The 25,634-nt window shown below is 52.6% G+C and overlaps 2 protein-coding genes across 3 annotated transcripts in view; both read left to right on the forward strand.

The window, feature by feature from the left end:
• Positions 1 to 10,960, forward strand: part of LOC140409344 (heat shock 70 kDa protein 12A-like) — an 83,365-nt gene extending 72,405 nt beyond the window's left edge. The window contains exons 7-8 of one of the 2 annotated variants that reach the window (XM_072497760.1): positions 4,259 to 4,362; positions 10,297 to 10,960. In XM_072497760.1, coding sequence (XP_072353861.1) covers positions 4,259 to 4,362; positions 10,297 to 10,937 — 745 coding nt within the window. In that variant the 3' untranslated portion in view covers positions 10,938 to 10,960. The remainder of the gene's footprint in view (positions 1 to 4,258; positions 4,363 to 10,296) is intronic. The other variant, XM_072497761.1, reaches the window with a different exon arrangement.
• Positions 1 to 25,634, forward strand: part of LOC140409346 (serine protease HTRA2, mitochondrial-like) — a 431,863-nt gene that overhangs the window by 237,472 nt on the left and 168,757 nt on the right. The window lies entirely within an intron of this gene.

Raw genomic sequence — 25,634 nt, forward strand, 5'->3', positions numbered from 1 at the left:
CCGGCAGCGGGATTCTCCGTCCCGACAGCCCCATTTTCCAGCTCACCACGTCCCCACCGGCAGCGGGATTCTCATTCTCGACAGCCCCATTTTCCAGCTCGCCGCGTCCCCGCCGGCAGCGGGATTCTCATTCCCGACAGCCCCATTTTCCAGCTCGCCGCGTCCCCGCCGGCAGCGGGATTCTCCGACCCGACAGTCCCATTTTCCAGCTCGCCGCGTCCCCGCCAACAGCGGGATTCTTCGACCCGACAGTCCCATTTTCCAGCTCGCCGCGTCCCCACCGGCAGCGGGTTTCTCCGAGCCGACAGCCCCATTTTCCAGCTCGCCGCGTCCCCGCCGGCAGCGGGATTCTCATTCCCGACAGTCCCATTTTCCAGCTCGCCGCGTCCCCGCCGACAGCGGGATTCTCCGACCCGACAGCCACATTTTCCAGCTCGCCGCGTCCCCGCCGGCAGCGGGATTCTCATTCCCGACAGCCACATTTTCCACTTCGCCGCGTCCCCGCCGACAGCGGGATTCTCCGACCCGACAGCCACATTTTCCAGCTCGCCGCGTCCCCGCCGACAGCGGGATTCTCCGTCCCGACAGTCCCATTTTCCAGCTCGCCGCGTCCCCGCCGACAGCGGGATTCTCCGACCCGACAGCCACATTTTCCAGCTCGCCGCGTCCCCGCCGGCAGCGGGATTCTCCGACCCGACAGCCCCATTTTCCAGCTCGCCGCGTCCCCGCCGACAGCGGGATTCTCATTCCCGACAGTCCCATTTTCCAGCTCGCCGCGTCCCCGCCATCAGCGGGATTCTCCGACCCGACAGCCCCATTTTCCAGCTCGCCGCGTCTCCGCCGGCAGCGGGATTCTCATTCCCGACAGCCCCATTTTCCAGCTCGCCGCGTCCCCGCTGGCAGCTGGATTCTCATTCCCGACAGCCCCATTTTCCAGCTTGCCGCGTCCCCGCTGGCAGCGGGATTCTCATACCCGACAGCCCCATTTTCCACTTCGCCGCGTCCCCGCCGGCAGCGGGATTCTCATTCCCGACAGTCCCATTTTCCAGCTCGCCGCGTCCCCGCTGGCAGCTGGATTCTCATTCCCGACAGTCCCATTTTCCAGCTCGCCGCGTCCCCGCTGGCAGCTGGATTCTCATTCCCGACAGCCCCATTTTCCAGCTCGCCGCGTCGCCGCCGACAGCGGGATTCTCATTCCCGACAGCCCCATTTTCCAGCTCGCCGCGTCCCCGCCGGCAGCGGAATTCTCCGACCCGACAGCCCCATTTTCCAGCTCGCCACGTCCCCGCCGGCAGCGGGATTCTCCGACCCGACAGCCCCATTATCCAGCTCGCCGCGTCCCCGCCGGCAGCGGGATTCTCCGACCCGACAGTCCCATTATCCAGCTCGCCGCGTCCCCGCCGGCAGCGGGATTCTCATTCCCGGCAGCCCCATTTTCCAGCTCGCCGCGTCCCCACCGGCAGCGGGATTCTCCGACCCGACAGCCCCATTTTCCAGCTCGCCGCGTCCCCGCCGACAGCGGGATTCTCCGACCCGACAGCCCCATTTTCCAGCTCGCCGCGTCCCCGCCAGCAGCGGGATTCTCATTCCCGACAGCCCCATTTTTCAGCTCGCCGCGTCCCCGCCAGCAGCGGGATTCTCATTCCCGACAGCCCCATTTTCCACCTCGCCGCGTCCCCACCGGCAGCGGGATTCTCCGACCCGACAGCCCCATTTTCCAGCTCGCCGCGTCCCCGCCGGCAGCGGGATCCTCCGACCCGACAGTCCCATTTTCCAGCTCACCGCGTCCCCGCCGGCAGCGGGATCCTCCGACCCGACAGCCCCATTTTCCAGCTCGCCGCGTCCCCGCCGGCAGCGGGATTCTCATTCCCGACAGTCCCATTTTCCAGCTCACCGCGTCCCCGCCGGCAGCGGGATCCTCTGACCCGACAGTCCCATTTTCCAGCTCACCGCGTCCCCGCCGGCAGTGGGATTCTCCGACCCGACAGCCCCATTTTCCAGCTCGCCGCGTCCCCGCCGGCAGCGGGATTCTCATTCCCGACAGCCCCATTTTCCAGCTCGCCACGTCCCCACCGGCAGCGGGATCCTCCGACCCGACAGTCCCATTTTCCAGCTCGCCGTGTCCCCGCCGGCTGCGGGATTCTCATTCCCGACAGCCCCATTTTCCAGCTCGCCGCGTCCCCGCCGACAGCGGGATTCTCATTCCCGACAGCCCCATTTTCCAGCTCGCCGCGTCCCCGCCGACAGCGGGATTCTCCGACCCGACAGCCCCATTTTCCAGCTCGCCGCGTCCCCGCCGACAGCGGTATTCTCATTCCCGACAGCCCCATTTTCCAGCTCGCCGCGTCCCCGCCGGCAGCGGGATTCTCATTCCCGACAGCCCCATTTTCCACCTCGCCGCGTCCCCACCGGCAGCGGGATTCTCATTCCCGACAGTCCCATTTTCCAGCTCGCCACGTCCCCTCCGGTAGCGGGATTCTCCGACCCGACAGCCCCATTTTCCAGCTCGCCACGTCCCCTCCGGTAGCGGGATTCTCCGACCCGACAGCCCCATTTTCCAGCTCGCCGCGTCCCCGCCGGCTGCGGGATTCTCCGACCCGACAGCCCCATTTTCCAGCTCGCCGCGTCCCCGCCGGCTGCGGGATTCTCCGACCCGACAGTCCCATTTTCCAGCTCGCCGCGTCCCCGCTGACAGCGGGATTCTCATTCCCGACAGTCCCATTTTCCAGCTCGCCGCGTCCCCGCTGGCAGCTGGATTCTCATTCCCGACAGTCCCATTTTCCAGCTCGCCGTGTCCCCACCGGCAGCGGGATTCTCCGACCCGACAGCCCCATTTTCCAGCTCGACGCGTCCCCGCTGGCAGCTGGATTCTCATTCCCGACAGTCCCATTTTCCAGCTCGCCGTGTCCCCGCCGGCAGCAGGATTCTCATTCCCGACAGCCCCATTTTCCAGCTCGCCGCGTCCCCACCGGCAGCGGGATTCTCATTCCCGACAGCCCCATTTTCCAGCTCGCCGCGTCCCCGCCGGCAGCGGGATTCTCATTCCCAACAGCCCCATTTTCCAGCTCGCCGCGTCCCCGCCGGCAGCGGGATTCTCCGACCCGACAGTCCCATTTTCCAGCTCGCCGCGTCCCCGCCGGCAGCGGGATTCTCATTCCCGACAGCCCCATTCTCCAGCTCGCCGCGTCCCCGCCGGCTGCGGGATTCTCCGACCCGACAGTCCCATTTTCCAGCTCGCCGCGTCCCCGCCGGCTGCGGGATTCCCCATTCCCACAGCCTGCCAATGGGGTTCCCATTGTGGCCCCCCCCTCACTGTCGGGAAAGTTGGGGCACGGGTCCACTGCCGGCAAAGCGGAGGATCCAGCCGTCGGAGAATCCCGCAGAGGGCGTCCAATCTGTTTTTAATATTAATTTAGAGTATCCAATTCATTTGTTTTCCAATTAAGGGGCAATTTAGCGCGGCCAATCCACCTACCCTGCACATCTTTGGGTTGTGGGGGCGAAACCCACACAAACACGGGGAGAAAGTGCAAACTCCACACGGACAGTGACCCAGAGCCGGGATCGAACCTGGGACCTCGGCGCCGTGAGACGGCAGGGCTAACCCACTGCGCCACCGTGCTGCCCTTGAGAGTGTGCCATCTTAATCCCCTGACAGGGTGAAAACAAGTTATCAACTCCCCTCTAACCCTTCCGCTAGTCCCACTGGTTATAGACTTCCTTTGCCAATGGAAATAGGTCCTTCCTCTCCACTCTACCTGCAGCCCCACATCCCCCTATTCGAAAGAATCAATTCCAGCCGATTCAATCTTTCCTCAGAGCTGCATTGTCCACTCCCAGCCAGACAGCTCCTTCGGAAGTGCAGACGTTTTGTCCCCTTTGCACATTCCTTGGAGGAATTCCCTATGCCAGTTTAAATGTAGAATGAGGAGATAGATGCCCAGGCCGTTCCCCATTTTTATATCTATCCCTTCGTCAGAAGCTTCTTAACGGAGGGTGTGGCTGCTCAGGCCACCAATGACAACACAGGACTCAACCTTTCCTTCAGCAGAGTGTTCCAATCAGCTGTCAGCCAGGCACTTTCTGTGGGGAATCCTGGCCCCGCTCACAGCCTGGAGAGGACATTGGCCTCAGGACCACAGCGTTCCGGGACCCACTCTTCAAGAACCTCTGGACCCCCCACATGTTGGACTCCGATGTGTTTGTGCAATGCCATAACTCTGAATCTGAGAGGCCGTGTCTCTCTTCATTTCCCCAGCAGTGCGTTGGTAAACTGGTCCTCACAGGGAATGCTGCGAATGACCCCGGAGGCCATCACTGAGCTCTTTCAGCCAACTGTCAAACAAGTTGTGCTTCACATTGGTGAGTACAGAGAGGCACTGTCAATGCCTCATATTCTAGTCGCATCAATGCTTACACTGACTCTACCTCACTCTCACTGACGCAGTGTTTATACAGAGGAACCCCTCTCACTCACGTCAGTGTTTATATAGAATAACCCCTCTCACTCTCACTCACGTCAGTGTTTATATAGAGTAACCCCTCTCACTCTCACTCACGTCAGTGTTTATATAGAGTAACCCCTCTCACTCTCACTCACATCAGTGTTTATATAGAGTAACCCCTCTCACTCTCACTCACATCAGTGTTTATATAGAATAACCCCTCTCACTCTCACTCACATCAGTGTTTATATAGAGTAACCCCTCTCACTCTCACTCACATCAGTGTTTATATAGAATAACCCCTCTCACTCTCACTCACGTCCGTGTTTATATAGAGTAACCCCTCTCACTCTCACTCACATCAGTGTTTATATAGAGTAACACCTCTCACTCTCACTCACATCAGTGTTTATATAGAGTAACCCCTCTCACTCTCACTCACATCAGTGTTTATATAGAATAACCCCTCTCACTCTCACTCACATCAGTGTTTATATAGAGTAAACCCTCTCACTCTCACTCACATCAGTGTTTATATAGAATAACCCCTCTCACTCTCACTCACATCAGTGTTTATATAGAATAACCCCTCTCACTCTCGCTCACACCTGTATTTATATAGAATAACCCCTCTCACTCTCACTCACATCAGTGTTTATATAGAGTAACCCCTCTCACTCTCACTCACATCAGTGTTTATATAGAATAACCCCTCTCACTCTCACTCACATCAGTGTTTATATAGAGTAACCCCTCTCACTCTCACACACATCAGTGTTTATATAGAGTAACCCCTCTCACTCTCACTCACATCAGTGTTTATATAGAGTAAACCCTCTCCCTCTCAATCACATCAGTGTTTATATAGATTAATGTCTCTCACTCTGACTCACATCAGTGTTTATATAGAGTAACCCCTCTCACTCTCACTCACGTCAGTGTTTATATAGAGTAACCCCTCTCACTCTCACTCACATCAGTGTTTATATAGAGTAACCCCTCTCACTCACACTCACATCAGTGTTTATATAGAGTAACCCCTCTCACTCTCACTCACATCAGTGTTTATATAGAGTAACCCCTCTCACTCTCACTCACATCAGTGTTTATATAGAGTAACCCCTCTCACTCTCACACACATCAGTGTTTATATAGAGTAACCCCTCTCACTCTCACTCACATCAGTGTTTATATAGAGTAACCCCTCTCACTCTCACTCACATCAGTGTTTATATAGAGTAACCCCTCTCACTCTCACTCACATCAGTGTTTATATAGATTAATGTCTCTCACTCTGACTCACATCAGTGTTTATATAGAGTAACCCCTCTCACTCTCACTCACGTCAGTGTTTATATAGAGTAACCCCTCTCACTCTCACTCACATCAGTGTTTATATAGAGTAACCCCTCTCACTCTCACTCACATCAGTGTTTATATAGAGTAGACCCTCTCACTCTCACTCACATCAGTGTTTATATAGAGTAACCCCTCTCACTCTCACTCACATCAGTGTTTATATAGAGTAACCCCTCTCACTCTCACACACATCAGTGTTTATATAGAGTAACCCCTCTCACTCTCACTCACATCAGTGTTTATATAGAGTAACCCCTCTCACTCACATCAGTGTTTATATAGATTAATGTCTCTCATTCTGACTCACATCAGTGTTTATATAGAGTAACCCCTCTCACTCTCACTCACAACAGTGTTTATATAGAGTAACCCCTCTCACTTTCACTGACGCAGTGTTTATACAGAGGAACCCCTCTCACTCGCGTCAGTGTTTATATAGAGTAACCCCTCTCACTCTCACTCACATCAGTGTTTATATAGAGTAACCCCTCTCACTCTCACTCACATCAGTGTTTATATAGAGTAATGTCTCTCACTCTCACTCACATCAGTGTTTATATAGAGTAACCCCTCTCACTCTCACTCACATCAGTGTTTATATAGAGTAACCCCTCTCACTCTCACTCACATCAGTGTTTATATAGAGTAACCCCTCTCACTCTCACTCACATCAGTGTTTATATAGAATAACCCCTCTCACTCTCACTCACATCAGTGTTTATATAGAGTAAACCCTCTCACTCTCACTCACATCAGTGTTTATATAGAATAACCCCTCTCACTCTCACTCACATCAGTGTTTATATAGAATAACCCCTCTCACTCTCGCTCACACCTGTATTTATATAGAATAACCCCTCTCACTCTCACTCACATCAGTGTTTATATAGAGTAACCCCTCTCACTCTCACTCACATCAGTGTTTATATAGAATAACCCCTCTCACTCTCACTCACATCAGTGTTTATATAGAGTAACCCCTCTCACTCTCACACACATCAGTGTTTATATAGAGTAACCCCTCTCACTCTCACTCACATCAGTGTTTATATAGAGTAAACCCTCTCCCTCTCAATCACATCAGTGTTTATATAGATTAATGTCTCTCACTCTGACTCACATCAGTGTTTATATAGAGTAACCCCTCTCACTCTCACTCACGTCAGTGTTTATATAGAGTAACCCCTCTCACTCTCACTCACATCAGTGTTTATATAGAGTAACCCCTCTCACTCTCACTCACATCAGTGTTTATATAGAGTAACCCCTCTCACTCTCACTCACATCAGTGTTTATATAGAGTAACCCCTCTCACTCTCACTCACATCAGTGTTTATATAGAGTAACCCCTCTCACTCTCACACACATCAGTGTTTATATAGAGTAACCCCTCTCACTCTCACTCACATCAGTGTTTATATAGAGTAACCCCTCTCACTCTCACTCACATCAGTGTTTATATAGAGTAACCCCTCTCACTCTCACTCACATCAGTGTTTATATAGATTAATGTCTCTCACTCTGACTCACATCAGTGTTTATATAGAGTAACCCCTCTCACTCTCACTCACGTCAGTGTTTATATAGAGTAACCCCTCTCACTCTCACTCACATCAGTGTTTATATAGAGTAACCCCTCTCACTCACATCAGTGTTTATATAGATTAATGTCTCTCATTCTGACTCACATCAGTGTTTATATAGAGTAACCCCTCTCACTCTCACTCACAACAGTGTTTATATAGAGTAACCCCTCTCACTTTCACTGACGCAGTGTTTATACAGAGGAACCCCTCTCACTCGCGTCAGTGTTTATATAGAGTAACCCCTCTCACTCTCACTCACATCAGTGTTTATATAGAGTAACCCCTCTCACTCTCACTCACATCAGTGTTTATATAGAGTAATGTCTCTCACTCTCACTCACATCAGTGTTTATATAGAGTAACCCCTCTCACTCTCACTCACATCAGTGTTTATATAGAGTAATGTCTCTCACTCTCACTCACATCAGTGTTTATATAGAGTAACCCCTCTCACTCTCACTCACATCAGTGTTTATATCGAGTAACCCCTCTCACTCTCACTCACATCAGTGTTTATATAGAGTAACCCCTCTCACTCAAATCAGTGTTTATATAGAATAACCCCTCTCACTCACATCAGTGTTTATATAGAGTAACCCCTCTCACTCTCACTCACATCAGTGTTTATATAGAGTAAACCCTGTCACTCTCACTCACATCAGTGTTTAAATAGAGTAACCCCTCTCACTCTCACTCACATCAGTGTTTATATAGAGTAACCCCTCTCACTCTCACTCACATCAGTGTTTATATAGAGTAACCCCTCTACTCTCACTCACATCAGTGTTTATATAGAGTAACCCCTCTCACTCTCACTCACATCAGTGTTTATATAGAGTAACCCCTCTCACTCTCACTCACATCAGTGTTTATATAGAGTAACCCCTCTACTCTCACTCACATCAGTGTTTATATAGAGTAACCCCTCTCACTCTCACTCACATCAGTGTTTATATAGAGTAACCCCTCTACTCTCACTCACATCAGTGTTTATATAGAATAACCCCTCTCATTCTCACTCACATCAGTGTTTATATAGATTAATGTCTCTCACTCTGACTCACATCAGTGTTTATATAGAGTAACCCCTCTCACTCACATCAGTGTTTATATAGATTAATGTCTCTCACTCTGACTCACATCTGTGTTTATATAGAGTAACCCCTCTCACTCTCACTCACATCAGTGTTTATATAGAGTAACCCCTCTCACTTTCACTGACGCAGTGTTTATATAGAGGAACCCCTCTCACTCGCGTCAGTGTTTATATAGAGTAACCCCTCTCACTCTCACTCACATCAGTGTTTATATAGAGTAACCCCTCTCACTCTCACTCACATCAGTGTTTATATAGAGTAATGTCTCTCACTCTCACTCACATCAGTGTTTATATAGAGTAACCCCTCTCACTCTCACTCACATCAGTGTTTATATCGAGTAACCCCTCTCACTCTCACTCACATCAGTGTTTATATAGAGTAACCCCTCTCACTCACGTCAGAGTTTATATAGAATAACCCTTCTCACTCACATCAGTGTTTATATAGAGTAACCCCTCTCACTCTCACTCACATCAGTGTTTATATAGAATAACCCCTCTCACTCTCACTCACATCAGTGTTTATATAGAGTAACCCCTCTACTCTCACTCACATCAGTGTTTATATAGAGTAACCCCTCTCACTCTCACTCACATCAGTGTTTATATAGAGTAACCCCTCTCACTCACATCAGTGTTTATATAGAATAACCCCTCTCACACTCACTCACATCAGTGTTTATATAGAGTAACCCCTCTCACTCACACTCACATCAGTGTTTATATAGAATAACCCCTCTCACACTCACTCACATCAGTGTTTATATAGAGTAACCCCTCTCACTCACATCAGTGTTTATATAGAGTAACCCCCCTCACTCTCACTCACATCAGTGTTTATATAGAGTAACCCCTCTCACTCACACTCACATCAGTGTTTATATCGAGTAACCCCTCTCCCTCACACTCACATCAGTGTTTATATAGAGTAACCCCTCTCACTCTCACTCACATCAGTGTTTATATAGAATAACCCCTCTCACTCTCACTCACATCAGTGTTTATATGGAGTAACCCCTCTCACTCTCACTCACATCAGTCTTCATATAGAATAACCCCTCTCACTCTCACTCACATCAGTGTTTATATAGAATAACCCCTCTCACTCTCACTCACATCAGTGTTTATATAGAGTAACCCCCCTCACTCTCACTCACATCAGTGTTTATATAGAGTAACCCCTCTCACTCACACTCACATCAGTGTTTATATAGAGTAACCCCTCTCCCTCACACTCACATCAGTGTTTATATAGAGTAACCCCTCTCACTCTCACTCACATCAGTGTTTATATAGAATAACCCCTCTCACTCTCACTCACATCAGTGTTTATATGGAGTAACCCCTCTCACTCTCACTCACATCAGTGTTTATATAGAATAACCCCTCTCACTCTCACTCACATCAGTGTTTATATAGAGTAACCCCTCTCACTCACACTCACATCAGTGTTTATATAGAGTAACCCCTCTCACTCTCACTCACATCAGTGTACATATAGAGTTACCCCTCTCACTCTCACTCACATCAGTGTTTATATAGAGTAACCCCTCTCACTCTCACACACATCAGTGTTTATATAGAGTAACCCCTCTCACTCTCACACACATCAGTGTTTATATAGAGTAACCCCTCTCACTCTCACTCACATCAGTGTTTATATAGAGTAACCCCTCTCACTCTCACTCACATCAGTGACCACACAGAGTAGCGATTAGTTTTGAAATTGAATGCTGTTTAAATTAGTGAGAAAAGAGGGATTAAAGCAGTTGGAAACATCTAATTGTCTCCTTCTTGTCTTTTGCAGAGAACTTGCTGAGCAAGCCGGAGGTTACCGGAGTGAAGTTCCTCTTTTTAGTTGGTGGTTTTGCCGAGTCCCCCATTCTCCAGCAGGCTATTCAGCGAGCCTTTGGCAACTTGTGCCGTATCATCATTCCCCAAGACGTCGGCCTGACCATACTCAAAGGGGCCGTGCTCTTTGGCCTTGACCCCACAATAGTTCGGGTCCGGCGTTCCCCTTTGACCTACGGGGTTGGCGTCCTCAACAAGTTTGTGGAGGGGAAGCACCCAAAGGACAAGCTGCTGGTCAAGGAGGGCACCCATTGGTGCAGCGACATCTTCGACAGGTTTGTGTCTGTTGACCAGTCGGTGGCCCTGGGCGAGGTGGTCCTACGCAGCTACACACCGGCCAGGCAAGGTCAGAGGAAGATCATCATTAACATCTACTGCAGTGGACTGGACGACGTGGTGTACATCAGCGACCCGGAAGTACGCAAGTGTGGGACAGTCAGCCTGGAGTTGTGTGACACCGACAAGCTGAGCCCCAGGAGACGGCGGCGTGAGATACGGACCACCATGCAGTTTGGAGACACCGAGATAAGGGTTACTGCAGTGGACATGGCCAGCTCGCAGTCTGTGAGAGCATCAATCGACTTCCTGTCCAATTAACCGGGAGAGAGAGGAAGAGTGGGGTGGGCAGTAGTGGGGGGGGGGAGAAGGAAACAATGATTATTGCATGGCTATCTAATTCAGTCACTATGTAATCCACAAACCTTGTGGCCAGATCGCTAACAACAACTTGCATTTCTATCACTGCCCCAGTGGAAAGGAAATCTCCCAAGGTCCATCCCAAAGCATTTCCGTACAAAATAGGGCACTTAATTCGAGAGTAACTGACGAGGCGAAGCGAAAGGGAACATCTGAACGCCTGAGGGAGAATTAGGGAGCTGGAAAGAGTTCCAGATCTCAGGGGCCCAGGCTGCTAATTGAAATTGATTGAAATGGGGGTTGTTCAGAGGGCCAGGCTGAGACCAATTCGGATATCCCGCAGTGCTGGGAGGTTGGAGGAGGTGAGGGAGATTGGGGGGGTTAGACCAGTATGGGACTTGATGTAAATTAGGAGCAGAGTATTGAATGAGTCGGGGGTGGGGGAAGAGGGGGGCGGTGGAGCTGAATGGATGATTCGAGAATGACTGGAGCAATTTGGAATAGTCGAACCTCGAGAGGGGATCAGTCCCAGTCAATGGGTTGGTGATTATTCAGGTTTGTGGTGAAGATCTGGTGATTAATGGCAACCCAGCTATGAGCGGGAGGTCTGCGCTCAAACTACACCTCAAGCAACGTGAGTTCACCTGCCGTTCAATAAATGCTCTACCTGTGCAAGGGATTTGTGAGGGACTGGATGCTGCGATCATTAATTCACAATCCCACCAACCAAACCACGATCCTACACTGATTGCAAATATCACAGCTGACACATATTTTACACACATCACAACGAGGTGCCAGAGATAGGGGAGAATGGCTGTTCCAACAATATAACTGCAGATCACAGAGCTAGGGGTTAGATACAGAGTAACTCTCTATCTACACTGTCCCCATCAAACACTCCCAGGACAGGTACAGCACGGGGTTAGATACAGAGTAAAGCTCCCTCTACACTGTCCCCATCAAACACTCCCAGGACAGGTCCAGCATGGGGTTGGGTACAGAGTAAAGCTCCCTCTGCACTGTCCCCATCAAACACTCCCAGGACAGGTACAGCACAGGGTTAGATACAGAGTAAAGTTCCCTCTACACTGTCCCCATCGGACACTCCCAGGACAGGTACAGCACGGGGTTAGATACAGAGCAAAGCTCTCCCTACACTGTCCCCATCAAACACTCCCAGGACAGGTACAGCACGGGGTTAAATACAGAGTAAAGCTCTCTCTACACTGTCTCCATCAAACACTCCCAGGACAGGTACAGCACGTGGTTAGATACAGAGTAAAGCTCCCTCTACACTGTCCCCATCAAACACTCCCAGGACAGGTACAGCACAGGGTTAGATACAGAGTAAAACTCCCTCTACACTGTCCCATCAAACACTCCCAGGATAGGTTGAGCACGGAGTTAGATACAGAGTAAAGCTCCCTCTACACTGTCCTCATCATACACTCCCAGGCCAGGTACAGCACGGGGTTAGATACAGAGTAAAGCTCCCTCTACACTGTCCCCATCAAACACTCCCAGGATAGGTTGAGCACGGAGTTAGATACAGAGTAAAGCTCCCTCTACACTGTCCCCATCGAACACTCCCAGGACAGGTACAGCACAGGGTTAGATACAGAGTAAAGCTCCCTCTACACTGTCCCCATCAAACACTCCCAGGATAGGTTGAGCACGGAGTTAGATACAGAGTAAAGCTCCCTCTACACTGTCCCCATTAAACACTCCCAGGACAGGTACAGCACGGGGTTAGATACAGAGTAAAGCTCTCTCTACACTGTCCCCATCAAACACTCCCAGGACAGGTACAGCACGGGGTTAGATACAGAGTAAAGCTCCCTCTACACTGTCCCCATCGAACACTCCCAGGGCAGGTACAGCACGGGGTTAGGTACAGAGTAAAGCTCCCGCTACACTGTCCCCATCAAACACTCCCAGGACAGGTAAATCCCGGGTTAGATACAGAGTAAAGCTCCCTCTACACTGTCCCCATCGAACACTCCCAGGGCAGGTACAGCACGGGGTTAGATACAGAGTAAAGCTCCCTCTACACTGTCCCCATCGAACACTCCCAGGACAGGTACAGCACGGGGTTAGATACAGAGTAAAGCTCCCTCTACACTGTCCCCATCGAACACTCCCAGGGCAGGTACTGCACGGTGTTAGATACAGAGTAAAGCTCCCTCTACACTGTCCCCATCGAACACTCCCAGGACAGGTACAGCACGGGGTTAGATACAGAGTAAAGCTCCCTCTACACTGTCCCCATCAAACACTCCCAGGACAGGAACAGCACGGGGTTAGATACAGAGTAAAGCTCCCTCTACACTGTCCCCATCAAACACTCCCAGGACAGGTACAGCACGGGGTTAGATACAGAGTAAATCTCCCTCTACACTGTCCCCATCGAACACTCCCAGGACAGTTACAGCACGGGGTTAGATACAGAGTAAAGCTCCCTCTACACTGTCCCCATCAAACACTCCCCGGACAGGTACAGCACGGGGTTAGATACAGAGTAAAGCTCCCTCTACACTGTCCCCATCAAACACTCCCAGGACAGGAACAGCCCGGGGTTAGATACAGAATAATCCTCTCTCTATGGTGTCAAGAGAGGAGTCTTGGACATTTGAAATTTACATTTAAAGATATATTTATGTAAAATGGATTATTTTTATACATTGCCATTGATTTTCAGACTGCCCAGTCGGGACCAGAACCGTAGGAACTGTCCCGGGGAGTATCCAGACAGGATCAGAGTCCCGGGGAGTATCCAGACAGGATCAGAGTCCTGGGGAGTATCCAGACAGGATCAGAGTCCTGGGGAGTATCCAGACAGGATCATAGTCCTGGGGAGTATCCAGACAGGATCAGAGTCCTGGGGAGTATACAGACAGGATCAGAGTCCCGGGGAGTATCCAGACAGGATCAGAGTCCCGGGGAGTAACCAGACAGGATCAGAGTCCCGGGGAGTATCCAGACAGGATCAGAGCCCCGGGGAGTATCCAGACAGGATCAGAGTCCCGGGGAGTATCCAGACAGGATCAGAGTCCCGGGGAGTATCCAGACAGGATCAGAGTCCCGGGGAGTATCCAGACAGGATCATAGTCCTGGGGAGTATCCAGACAGGATCAGAACCCCGGGGAGTATCCAGACAGGATCAGAGTCCTGGGGAGTATCCAGACAGGATCATAGTCCTGGGGAGTATCCAGACAGGATCAGAGTCCTGGGGAGTATCCAGACAGGATCAGAGTCCCGGGGAGTATCCAGACAGGATCAGAGTCCCGGGGAGTATCCAGACAGGATCAGAGTCCCGGGGAGTATCCAGACAGGATCAGAGTCCCGGGGAGTATCCAGACAGGATCAGAGCCCCGGGGAGTATCCAGACAGGATCAGAGTCCTGGGGAGTATCCAGACAGGATCAGAGTCCTGGGGAGTATCCAGACAGGATCAGAGTCATGGGGAGTATCCAGACAGGATCAGAGTCCCGGGGAGTATCCAGACAGGATCATAGTCCTGGGGAGTATCCAGACAGGATCAGAACCCCGGGGAGTATCCAGACAGGATCAGAGTCCTGGGGAGTATCCAGACAGGATCATAGTCCTGGGGAGTATCCAGACAGGATCAGAGTTCTGGGGAGTATACAGACAGGATCAGAGTCCCGGGGAGTATCCAGACAGGATCAGAGTCCCGGGGAGTAACCAGACAGGATCAGAGTCCCGGGGAGTATCCAGACAGGATCAGAGCCCCGGGGAGTATCCAGACAGGATCAGAGTCCCGGGGAGTATCCAGACAGGATCAGAGTCCCGGGGAGTATCCAGACAGGATCAGAGTCCCGGGGAGTATCCAGACAGGATCATAGTCCTGGGGAGTATCCAGACAGGATCAGAACCCCGGGGAGTATCCAGACAGGATCAGAGTCCTGGGGAGTATCCAGACAGGATCATAGTCCTGGGGAGTATCCAGACAGGATCAGAGTCCTGGGGAGTATCCAGACAGGATCAGAGTCCCGGGGAGTATCCAGACAGGATCAGAGTCCCGGGGAGTATCCAGACAGGATCAGAGTCCCGGGGAGTATCCAGACAGGATCAGAGTCCCGGGGAGTATCCAGACAGGATCAGAGCCCCGGGGAGTATCCAGACAGGATCAGAGTCCTGGGGAGTATCCAGACAGGATCAGAGTCCTGGGGAGTATCCAGACAGGATCAGAGTCATGGGGAGTATCCAGACAGGATCAGAGTCCCGGGGAGTATCCAGACAGGATCATAGTCCTGGGGAGTATCCAGACAGGATCAGAACCCCGGGGAGTATCCAGACAGGATCAGAGTCCTGGGGAGTATCCAGACAGGATCATAGTCCTGGGGAGTATCCAGACAGGATCAGAGTCCTGGGGAGTATACAGACAGGATCAGAGTCCCGGGGAGTATCCAGACAGGATCAGAGTCCCGGGGAGTAATCAGACAGGATCAGAGTCCCGGGGAGTATCCAGACAGGATCAGAGCCCCGGGGAGTATCCAGACAGGATCAGAGTCCTGGGGAGTATCCAGACAGGATCAGAATCCTGGGGAGTATCCAGACAGGATCAGAGTCCTGGGGAGTATCCAGACAGGATCAGAGTCCCGGGGAGTATCCAGACAGGATCAGAGTCCCGGGGAGTATCCAGACAGGATCAGAGTCCTGGGGAGTATCCAGACAGGATCAGAGTCTCGGGGAGTATCCAGGCAGGATCAGAGTCCCGGGGAGTATCCAGACAGAATCAGAGCCCCGGGGAGTATCCAGACAGAATCAGAGTCCCGGGGAGTATCCAGGCAGGATCAGAGTCCCGGGGAGTATCCAGACAGGATCAGAGCCCCAGGGAGTATCCAGACAGGATCAGAGTCCCGGGGAGTATCCAGGCAGGATCAGAGTCCTGGGGAGTATCCAGACAGGATCAGAGCCCCGGGGAGTATCCAGACAGGATCAGAGTCCTGGGGAGTATCCAGACAGGATCAGAGTCCCTGGGAGTACCCAGACAGGATCAGAGCCCCGGGGAGTATCCAGACAGGATCAGAGTCCCGGGGAGTATCCAGACAGGAACAGAAACCTGGGGAGTATCCAGACAGGATCAGAGTCCCGGGGAGTATCCAGACAGGATCAGAGTCCCGGGGAGTATCCAGACAGGATCAGAGTCCGGGGAGTATCCAGACAGGATCAGAGTCCCGGGGAGTATGCAGACAGGATCAGAGTCCGGGGAGTATCCAGACAGGATCAGAGTCCCGGGGAGTATCCAGACAGGATCAGAACCCCGGGGAGTATCCAGACAGGATCAGAGTCCCGGGGCGTATCCAGACAGGATCAGAGTCCGGGGAGTATCCAGACAGGATCATAGTCCTGGGGAGTATCCAGACAGGATCAGAACCCTGGGGAGTATCCAGACAGGATCAGAGTCCCGGGGAGTATCCAGACAGGATCAGAGTCCTGGGGAGTATCCAGACAGGATCAGAGCCCCGGGGAGTATCCAGACAGGATCAGAGTCCTGGGGATTATCCAGACAGGATCAGAGTCCTGGGGAGTATCCAGACAGGATCAGAACCCTGGGGAGTATCCAGACAGGATCAGAGTCCCGGGGAGTATCCAGACAGGATCAGAGTCCCGGGGAGTATCCAGACAGGATCAGAGCCCCGGGGAGTATCCAGAGAGGATCAGAGACCCGGGGAGTATCCAGACAGGATCGGAAACACGGGAAGTATCCAGACAGGATCAGAGCCCCGGGGAGTATCCAGGCAGGATCAGAGTCTCGGGGAGTATCCAGGCAGGATCAGAGTCCCGGGGAGTATCCAGACAGAATCAGAGCCCCGGGGAGTATCCAGACAGGATCAGAGTCCCGGGGAGTATCCAGGCAGGATCAGAGTCCCGGGGAGTATCCAGACAGGATCAGAGCCCCAGGGAGTATCCAGACAGGATCAGAGTCCCGGGGAGTATCCAGGCAGGATCAGAGTCCTGGGGAGTATCCAGACAGGATCAGAGCCCCGGGGAGTATCCAGACAGGATCAGAGTCCTGGGGAGTATCCAGACAGGATCAGAGTCCCTGGGAGTACCCAGACAGGATCAGAGCCCCGGGGAGTATCCAGACAGGATCAGAGTCCCGGGGAGTATCCAGACAGGAACAGAAACCTGGGGAGTATCCAGACAGGATCAGAGTCCCGGGGAGTATCCAGACAGGATCAGAGTCCCGGGGAGTATCCAGACAGGATCAGAGTCCGGGGAGTATCCAGACAGGATCAGAGTCCCGGGGAGTATCCAGACAGGATCAGAGTCCGGGGAGTATCCAGACAGGATCAGAGTCCCGGGGAGTATCCAGACAGGATCAGAACCCCGGGGAGTATCCAGACAGGTTCAGAGTCCCGGGGCGTATCCAGACAGGATCAGAGTCCGGGGAGTATCCAGACAGGATCATAGTCCTGGGGAGTATCCAGACAGGATCATAGTCCTGGGGAGTATCCAGACAGGATCAGAACCCTGGGGAGTATCCAGACAGGATCAGAGTCCCGGGGAGTATCCAGACAGGATCAGAGTCCTGGGGAGTATCCAGACAGGATCAGAGCCCCGGGGAGTATCCAGACAGGATCAGAGTCCTGGGGATTATCCAGACAGGATCAGAGTCCTGGGGAGTATCCAGACAGGATCAGAACCCTGGGGAGTATCCAGACAGGATCAGAGTCCCGGGGAGTATCCAGACAGGATCAGAGTCCCGGGGAGTATCCAGACAGGATCAGAGTCCCGGGGAGTATCCAGACAGGATCAGAGTCCCGGGGAGTATCCAGACAGGATCCTAGTCCTGGGGAGTATCCAGACAGGAGCAGAGCCCAGGGAGTATCCAGACAGGATCAGAGCCCCGGGGAGTATCCAGACAGGACCCGAATCTGATCATTTAATCCCCTCCCACACCCCCATGTACACTCTCCCCTATCACTGACTCTCCCCCCCATTCACTCCCCTCCCACATCCCCATGTACAATCTCCCCTATCACTGACTCTCCCCCCCCATTCACTCCCCTCCCACACCCCCATGTACACTCTCCCCTATCACTGACTCTCCCCCCCCATTCACTCCCCTCCCACACCCCCATGTACACTCTCCCCTATCACTGACTCTACCCCCCCATTCACTCCCCTCCCACACCCCCATCTACACTCTCCCCTATCACTGACTCTACCCACCATTCGCTCCCCTCCCACACCCCCATGTACACTCTCCCCTATCACTGACTCTCCCCCCCATTCACTCCCCTCCCACACCCCCATGTACACTCTCCCCTATCACTGACTCTACCCCCATTCACTCCCCTCCCACATCCCCATGTACACTCTCCCCCATCACTGACTCTACCCACCCATTCACCCCCCTCCCACACCCCCATGTACACTCTCCCCTATCACTGACTCTCCCGCCCCATTCACTCCCCTCCCACACCCCCATGTACACTCTCCCCTATCACTGACTCTCCCCCCCCATTCACTCCCCTCCCACACCCCCATGTACACTCTCCCCTATCACTGACTCTCCCCCCCCATTCACTCCCCTCCCACACCCCCATGTACACTCTCCCCTATCACTGACTCTACCCCCATTCACTCCCCTCCCACATCCCCATGCACACTCTCCCCATCACTGACTCTACCCACCCATTCACCCCCCTCCCACACCCCCATGTACACTCTCCCCTATCGCTGACTCTACCCCCCATTCACTCCCCTCCCACACCCCCATGTACACTCTCCCCCATCACTGACTCTACCCCCCATTCACTCCCTCCCCCACACCCCCATGTACACTCTCCCCTATCACTGACTCTCCCCCCCATTCACTCCCCTCCCACACCCCCATGTACACTCTCCCCTATCACTGACTCTCCCCCCCCCCATTCACTCCCCTCCCACACCCCCATGTACACTCTCCCCTATCACTGACTCTCCCCCCCCATTCACTCCCCTCCCACACCCCCATGTACACTCTCCCCTATCACTGACTCTACCCCCCACTCGCTCCCCTCCCACACCCCCATGTACATTCTCCCCTATCACTGACTCTCCCCCCATTCACTCCCCTCCCACACCCCCTTGTACACTCTCCCCTATCACTGACTCTCCCCCCCATTCACTCCCCTCCCACACCCCCATGTACACTCTCCCCTATCACTGACTCTACCCACCATTCACTCCCCTCCCACACCCCCATGTACACTCTCCCCTATCACTGACTCTACCCCCCATTCACTCCCCTCCCACACCCCCATGTACACTCTCCCCTATCACTGACTCTCCCCCCCCCATTCACTCCCCTCCCACACCCCCATGTACACTCTCCCCTATCACTGACTCTACCCCCCATTCACTCCCCTCCCACACCCCCATGTACACTCTCCCCTATCACTGACTCTACCCCCATTCACTCCCCTCCCACACCCCCATGTACACTCTCCCCTATCACTGACTCTACCCCCCATTCACTCCCCTCCCACACCCCCATGTACACTCTCCCCTATCACTGACTCTACCCCCCCATTCACTCCCCTCCCACAGCCCCATGTACACTCTCCCCTATCACTGACTCTACCCCCCCATTCACTCTCCTCCCACACCCCCATGTACACTCTCCCCTATCACTGACTCTACCCCCCATTCATTCCCCTCCCACACCCCCATTTACACTCTCCCCTATCACTGACTCTACCCCCCATTCACTCCCCTCCCACACCCCCATGTACACTCTCCCCCATTACTGTCTCTACCCACCCATTCACTCCCCTCCCACACCCCCATGTACACTCACCCCTATCACTGACTCTACCCCCATTCGCTCCCCTCCCACACCCCCATGTACACTCTCCCCCATCACTGACTCTACCCCCCATTCACTCCCCTCCCACACCCCCATGTACACTCTCCCCTATCACTGACTCTACCCCCCATTCACTCCCCTCCCACACCCCCATGTACACTCTCCCCTATCACTGACTCTACCCCCCATTCACTCCCCTCCTACACCCCCATGTACACTCTCCCCCATCACTGACTCTACCCCCCATTCACTCCCCTCCCACACCCCCATGTACACTCTCCCCTCTCACTGACTCTACCCCCCATTCACTCCCCTCCCACACCCCCATGTACACTCTCCCCTATCACTGACTCTACCCCCCCATTCACTCCCACCCACACCCCCATGTACACTCTCCCCTATCACTGACTCTACCCCCATTCACTCCTCTCCCACACCCCCATGTACACACTCCCCTATCACTGACTCTACCCCCATTCACTCCCCTCCCACACCCCCATGTACACTCTCCCCTATCACTGACTCTACCCCCCATTCACTCCCCTCCCACACCCCCATGTACACTCTCCCCTATCACTGACTCTACCCCCCATTCACTCCCCTCCCACACCCCCATGTACACTCTCCCCTATCACTGACTGTTCGATTCCTCGTGAATTAGGGAAGAGAGAAGCCATATCAAGTCCCGGATTTAAGCTGTGGAATGAGTAGGATTGAGACAACGAAAGGCCTTTTACACTGGGGACTGGATTCTCCAGTCCGCCAGCTGCGTTTCTTGGCCGCTGGCCGTTCACTGGCAGGATTCTCTACCCGCTGGTTGACAATGGGATTTACCATTGAAGCCGCCCCATGCCGCCTGGATACCTACAGGAGGGGTGCATTACTGACCGGAGCGGTGAATCACAATTGCCGGACAATTCTAGCCAAGATCGTAAGAGTTTGAAGCAGGAGTAGGCCATTCGGCCCCTCGAGCCTGTTCCGCTGTTGGATAAGATCATGCCAGACCTGGATGTGGTCTCATCTCCTCTGCCCCCCCACCCCCCCCTTTCACTCCCTCATCGGTCAAAAATCTGTCTAACTCTGCCTCGAGTAAATTCAATAGACTCTTTCTTTCCTTCCCGTACCAGCCTCCCAGAACAGGCGCCGGAATGTGGCGACTAGGGGCTTTTCACAGTAACTTCATTTGAAGCCTACTTGTGACAATAAGCGATTTTAATTTCATTTCATTCTCCTTTCATTTCATTTTCCTTGTTTCTACCGCAAGTTATCTAGAGGGGAAGGCAGTCCAATGTTCCTCCTGCAGAATGTTTGAGGTGAGGGACGCCGTCAGTGTCCCTGCTGATTTAACCTGTGGGAAGTGCACCCATCTCCAGCTCATCAGAAACCGCGTTAGGGAACTGGAGCTGGAGCTGGATGAACTTCAGATCATTCAGGAAGCAGAGGTGGTCATAGATAGAAGCTTCAGGGATGTAGTTACTCCGAAGAATCAAGATAGATGGGTGATGGTGAGAGGGGCTGGGAGGAAGCAGTCAGTACAGGGATCCCCTGTGGTCGTTCCCCTGAATAACAAGTATACCGCTTTGGATACTGGGGGCGGGGGGGGACTTACCAGGGGTAATCCGCGGTGGCCGGATTTCCAGCACTGAGTCCGTCCCTGTGGGTCAGAAGGGAAGGAGGGTCAGCAGGAGAGCAATAGTTATTGGGGACTCGATAGTTAGAGGGACAGATAGACGGTTCTGTGACAGCGAGAGGCTCACGGATGGTATGTTGCCTCCCGGGTGCCAGTGTCCGTGACGTCTCGGACCGTGTTTTCAGAATCCTTAAGGGAGAGGGGGAACAGTCACAAGTGGTACACATCGGTACCAACGACGTAGGTAAGAGAAGGGACGGGGATTTAAAACGGGAATTTAGGGAGCTAGGGTGGAAGCTGAGAGCCAGGACAAACCATGTTGTCATCTCTGGTTTGTTGCCGGTGCCACGTGCAAGCGAGGTGAGGAACAGGGAGAGAGTGCAGATAAACACGGGGCTGCAGGGATGGTGTAGGAGGGAGGGTTTCAGGTACGTGGATAATTGGAGCACATTCTGGGGAGGGTGGGCCCTGTACAGACAGGACGGTTTGCACCTGAACCAGAGGGGCACCAATATCCTGGGAGGGAAATTTGCTACGGCTCGTCAGGGGGCTGGGAAACTGATTTGTCAGGGGGCTGGGAAAACGAGCTGTAGTCCAGAAACCAGTGTTGAGAGTAGTGAGGTACTGAGGAGGGTATCAAGGTCGCTGGAGTGTATCGGCAGGCAGGAAGGTGGATTGAAGTGTGTCTACTTCAATGCAAAGAGCATCTGGAATAAGGTAGGTGAACTTGGAGCGTGGATTGATACTTGGGACTACGATGTTGTGGCCATTACGGAGACATGGTTAGAACAGAGGAATGGTTGTTGGAAGTTCCGGGGTATAGATGTTTCAGTAAGAGTAGGGAAGGTGGTTAAAGAATGACCAGGGTGAGATTAGGGCCGGTCAAGGACAGTAGTGGGAACTTGTGCATGGAGTCAGAAGAGATAAGAGACGTGTTGAATGAATACTTTTCTTCAGTGTTCACCGAGGAGAGGGGCTATGTTTTTGAGGATGAGAGTGTGATACAGGCGGGTAGGCTGGAGAAGGTAGATGTTCTGAGGGAAGATGTATTAGCAATTTTGAAAAATCTGAGGGTCGACAAGTCCCCTGGGCCAGATCGGATATATCCCAGGATTCTTCGGGAGGCAAGAGATGAGATTGCAGAGCCTTTGGCTTTGATATTTGGGTCCTCACTGTCCACTGGGATAGTGCCAGAGGACTGGAGAGTGGCGAATGTTGTTCCTCTGTTCAAGAAAGGGAATAGGAATGACCCTAGTAATTATCGGCCGGTCAGTCTTACTTCGGTGGTCGGTAAGTTAATGGAAAGGGTCCTGATGGATAGGAATAATGACCATTTGGAAAAATGCAGCTTAATCTGGGATAGTCAACACGGATTCGTGAAGGGTAAGTCTTGCCTCACAAATTTGATTGAATTCTTTGAGGCGGTAACTAAGTGTGTAGATGAAGGTAGAGCAGTTGATGTCGTATACATGGATTTTAGTAAGGTGTTTGATAAGGTTCCCCATGGTCAGCCTATGAAGAACGTAAGGAGGTGTGGGATAGAGGGGAATTTGGCCAATTGGATAAGTAACTGGCTATCACATAGAAGACAGAGGGTGATGGTGGATGGAAAGTTTTCAGACTGGAGACCAGTTACCAGCGGTGTACCACGGGGATCAGTGCTGGGTCCTCTGCTATTTGTGATTTTTATCAATGACTTGGAGGAGGGGGCTGAAGGGTGGGTCAGTAAATTTGCTGATGATACCAAGATTGGTGGAGTAGTGGATGAGGTGGAGGGCTGTTGTAGGCTGCAAAGAAACATTGATAGGATGCAGAGCTGGGCCGAAAAATGGCAGATGGAGTTTAACCCTGATAAGTGCGAGGTGATTCATTTTGGTAGGAAAAATTTGAATGCGGATTACAGGGTCAACGGCAGGGTTCTGAGGAATGTGGAGGAACAGAGAGATCTTGGAGTTCATGTCCACAGATCTCTGAAGGTTGCCACTCAAGTGGATAGAGCCGTGAAGAAGGCCTATAGTGTGTATTGTGTGCAGTTCTGGTCACCTCATTATAGGAAGGATGTGGGAGCATTGGAAAGGGTGCAAAGGAGATTTACCAGGATGCTGCCTGGATTGGAGGGTAGGTCTTATGAGGAAAGGTTGAGGGAGCTAGGGCTTTTCTCATTGGAGCGAAGGACGATGAGAGGTGACTTAATAGAGGTTTATAAGATGATGAGAGGCATAGATAGAGTGGACGTTCAGAGACTATTTCCTCGGGTGGATGTAGCTGCTACAATGGGGCATAACTATAAGGTTCAGGGTGGGAGATATAGGAGGGATGTCCGAGGTAGGTTCTTTACTCAGAGAGTGGTTAGGGTGTGGAATGGACTGCCTGCTGTGATAGTGGAGTCGGACACTTTAGGAACTTTCAAGCGGTTATTGGATAGGCACATGGAGCACACCAGAATGACAGGGAGTGGGATAGCTTGATCTTGGTTTCGGACAAAGCTCGGCACAACATCGAGGGCCGAAGGGCCTGTTCTGTGCTGTACTGTTCTATGTATGTTCTTAGACTAACGACCCTGGGAGAGATGAAGTTCCGCCTCATCTCCATCTTAAATGGAAGACACTTTATTTCAAAATGGTGGCCCCCAGTTCTCGACACCCCCACAAAGGGGAAACATCCTCTCACTACCCACCCCGTCAAGCCCCCTCAGAATCTTAAACATTATATAATGGTGCCCCCTCGGCTAAGGGAACGATCTCAACTTGGGCATGTGTTCAACGTGACTGAACATGGCATCTACCTGTCCCATCCCAACATAGAATCATAGCAGTTACAGTGCAGAAGGAGGCCATTCAGCCCATCGGGACTGCACCGGCCCTTGGAAAGAGCACCCTACCTAAGCCTCGTGCCTATCCCCGTAGCCCAACCTTACCTTTTTTTGGGCACTAAGGGCAATTTATCCTGGCCAATCCACCTAACCTGCACACCTTTGGACTGTGGGAGGAAACCGGAGCACCCGGAGGAAACCCACGCACACACGGGTGCAACAGATCACAGGAGAGGGGCGCTTGAGGAGTTCATCTCATTATGCTTACTCTGCACCATCTTTATTCATTATTTATATATTCGATGTATGTTTGTATCAATAAAAGTAATAAAGGTTTTTTAATGAAATGCGATTAATTTGATGACAGGGTTTTCTCGAATATAGAGTTTGAGCTGCCTATTTTCTGAGGTCCTTTTCTTCCTCAAGGTCACCGTCCACTCAATTCAGTTGGTTCTGTATGATGTCCTGGTGCTCTGAGGACCTTGCTAACATCTCAGCTGTCTCACAAACTACCCAAAGTCCTGTTGGGCAGGCCCTCCAGCAGCCAAGCTGTTCCATTAGAGCTCTGACACGAGCATATAACTGAGCACAATTTTGCCAGGTACACGTCCTATCCACTTGAAGGCAGAGTAAATCAACACTGATAATAGGCCTCTTCACAGCCTCCTCTCCATCCAGCACTGAGTCAGCAATCACCATTGGACATTTTCAGTTCAGATTCTATGGGGGACACTCAGCTCCAGATCAATCCCCAGTCTGCACAGAAGAGCTGAGTGCCAGAGGTGAGGTGAGTGACTGCCCTCGACATCGAGGCACGTCTGACCGCGTGTTGGGGGCCAGGGCTTAGAAACGCCAAAGTGTATTATGAAGTTCACCTGATCTACAACCTTTACGTTGAATTTGATAGGGATGAGAACAAAGGCCTTCGCTTCAGGTGTCATTCATCCGACTCCCGAGACACTTTAATCCAAGTAATTTGATTCTCCGATCTGGAGACTAAGTCCCCACGCTGGCGTGAAAACGGTGGCGTTTCACGACTGCAAAATCGGAGTGAAGCAGCCACCGATTCTCCATTCATGGGGTGGGGCCGGCTGCTGCCAGGCAGCATAGAGCACCCGGATACGGCCTGGAGAATTGCCGGGCCGCACCGTGCTTCATGGCAGATGCCACTCACGCCCCCAGCCCCGAATATGCCCCTGCCCGCGGATCAGCCCTCCCCCGACTGTGGCGACGCTGGGACTGAGTCCGCAGCCGTCACGGCAAGTTCCCGACGGGTGAGACCACACGTGCCCCACGCTGTCGGGAACCCGGCCGGTTGGGGGCCGGGGGAGCATCGGGGGGGGTGGCCTCAGGCCACTGCATGGGGCCGTGGATACATGGCGCGGTGTACACG

This window comes from Scyliorhinus torazame, chromosome 3, assembly GCF_047496885.1.
Source record: "Scyliorhinus torazame isolate Kashiwa2021f chromosome 3, sScyTor2.1, whole genome shotgun sequence".
In the NCBI taxonomy this organism is placed as follows: Eukaryota; Metazoa; Chordata; class Chondrichthyes; order Carcharhiniformes; family Scyliorhinidae; genus Scyliorhinus; species Scyliorhinus torazame.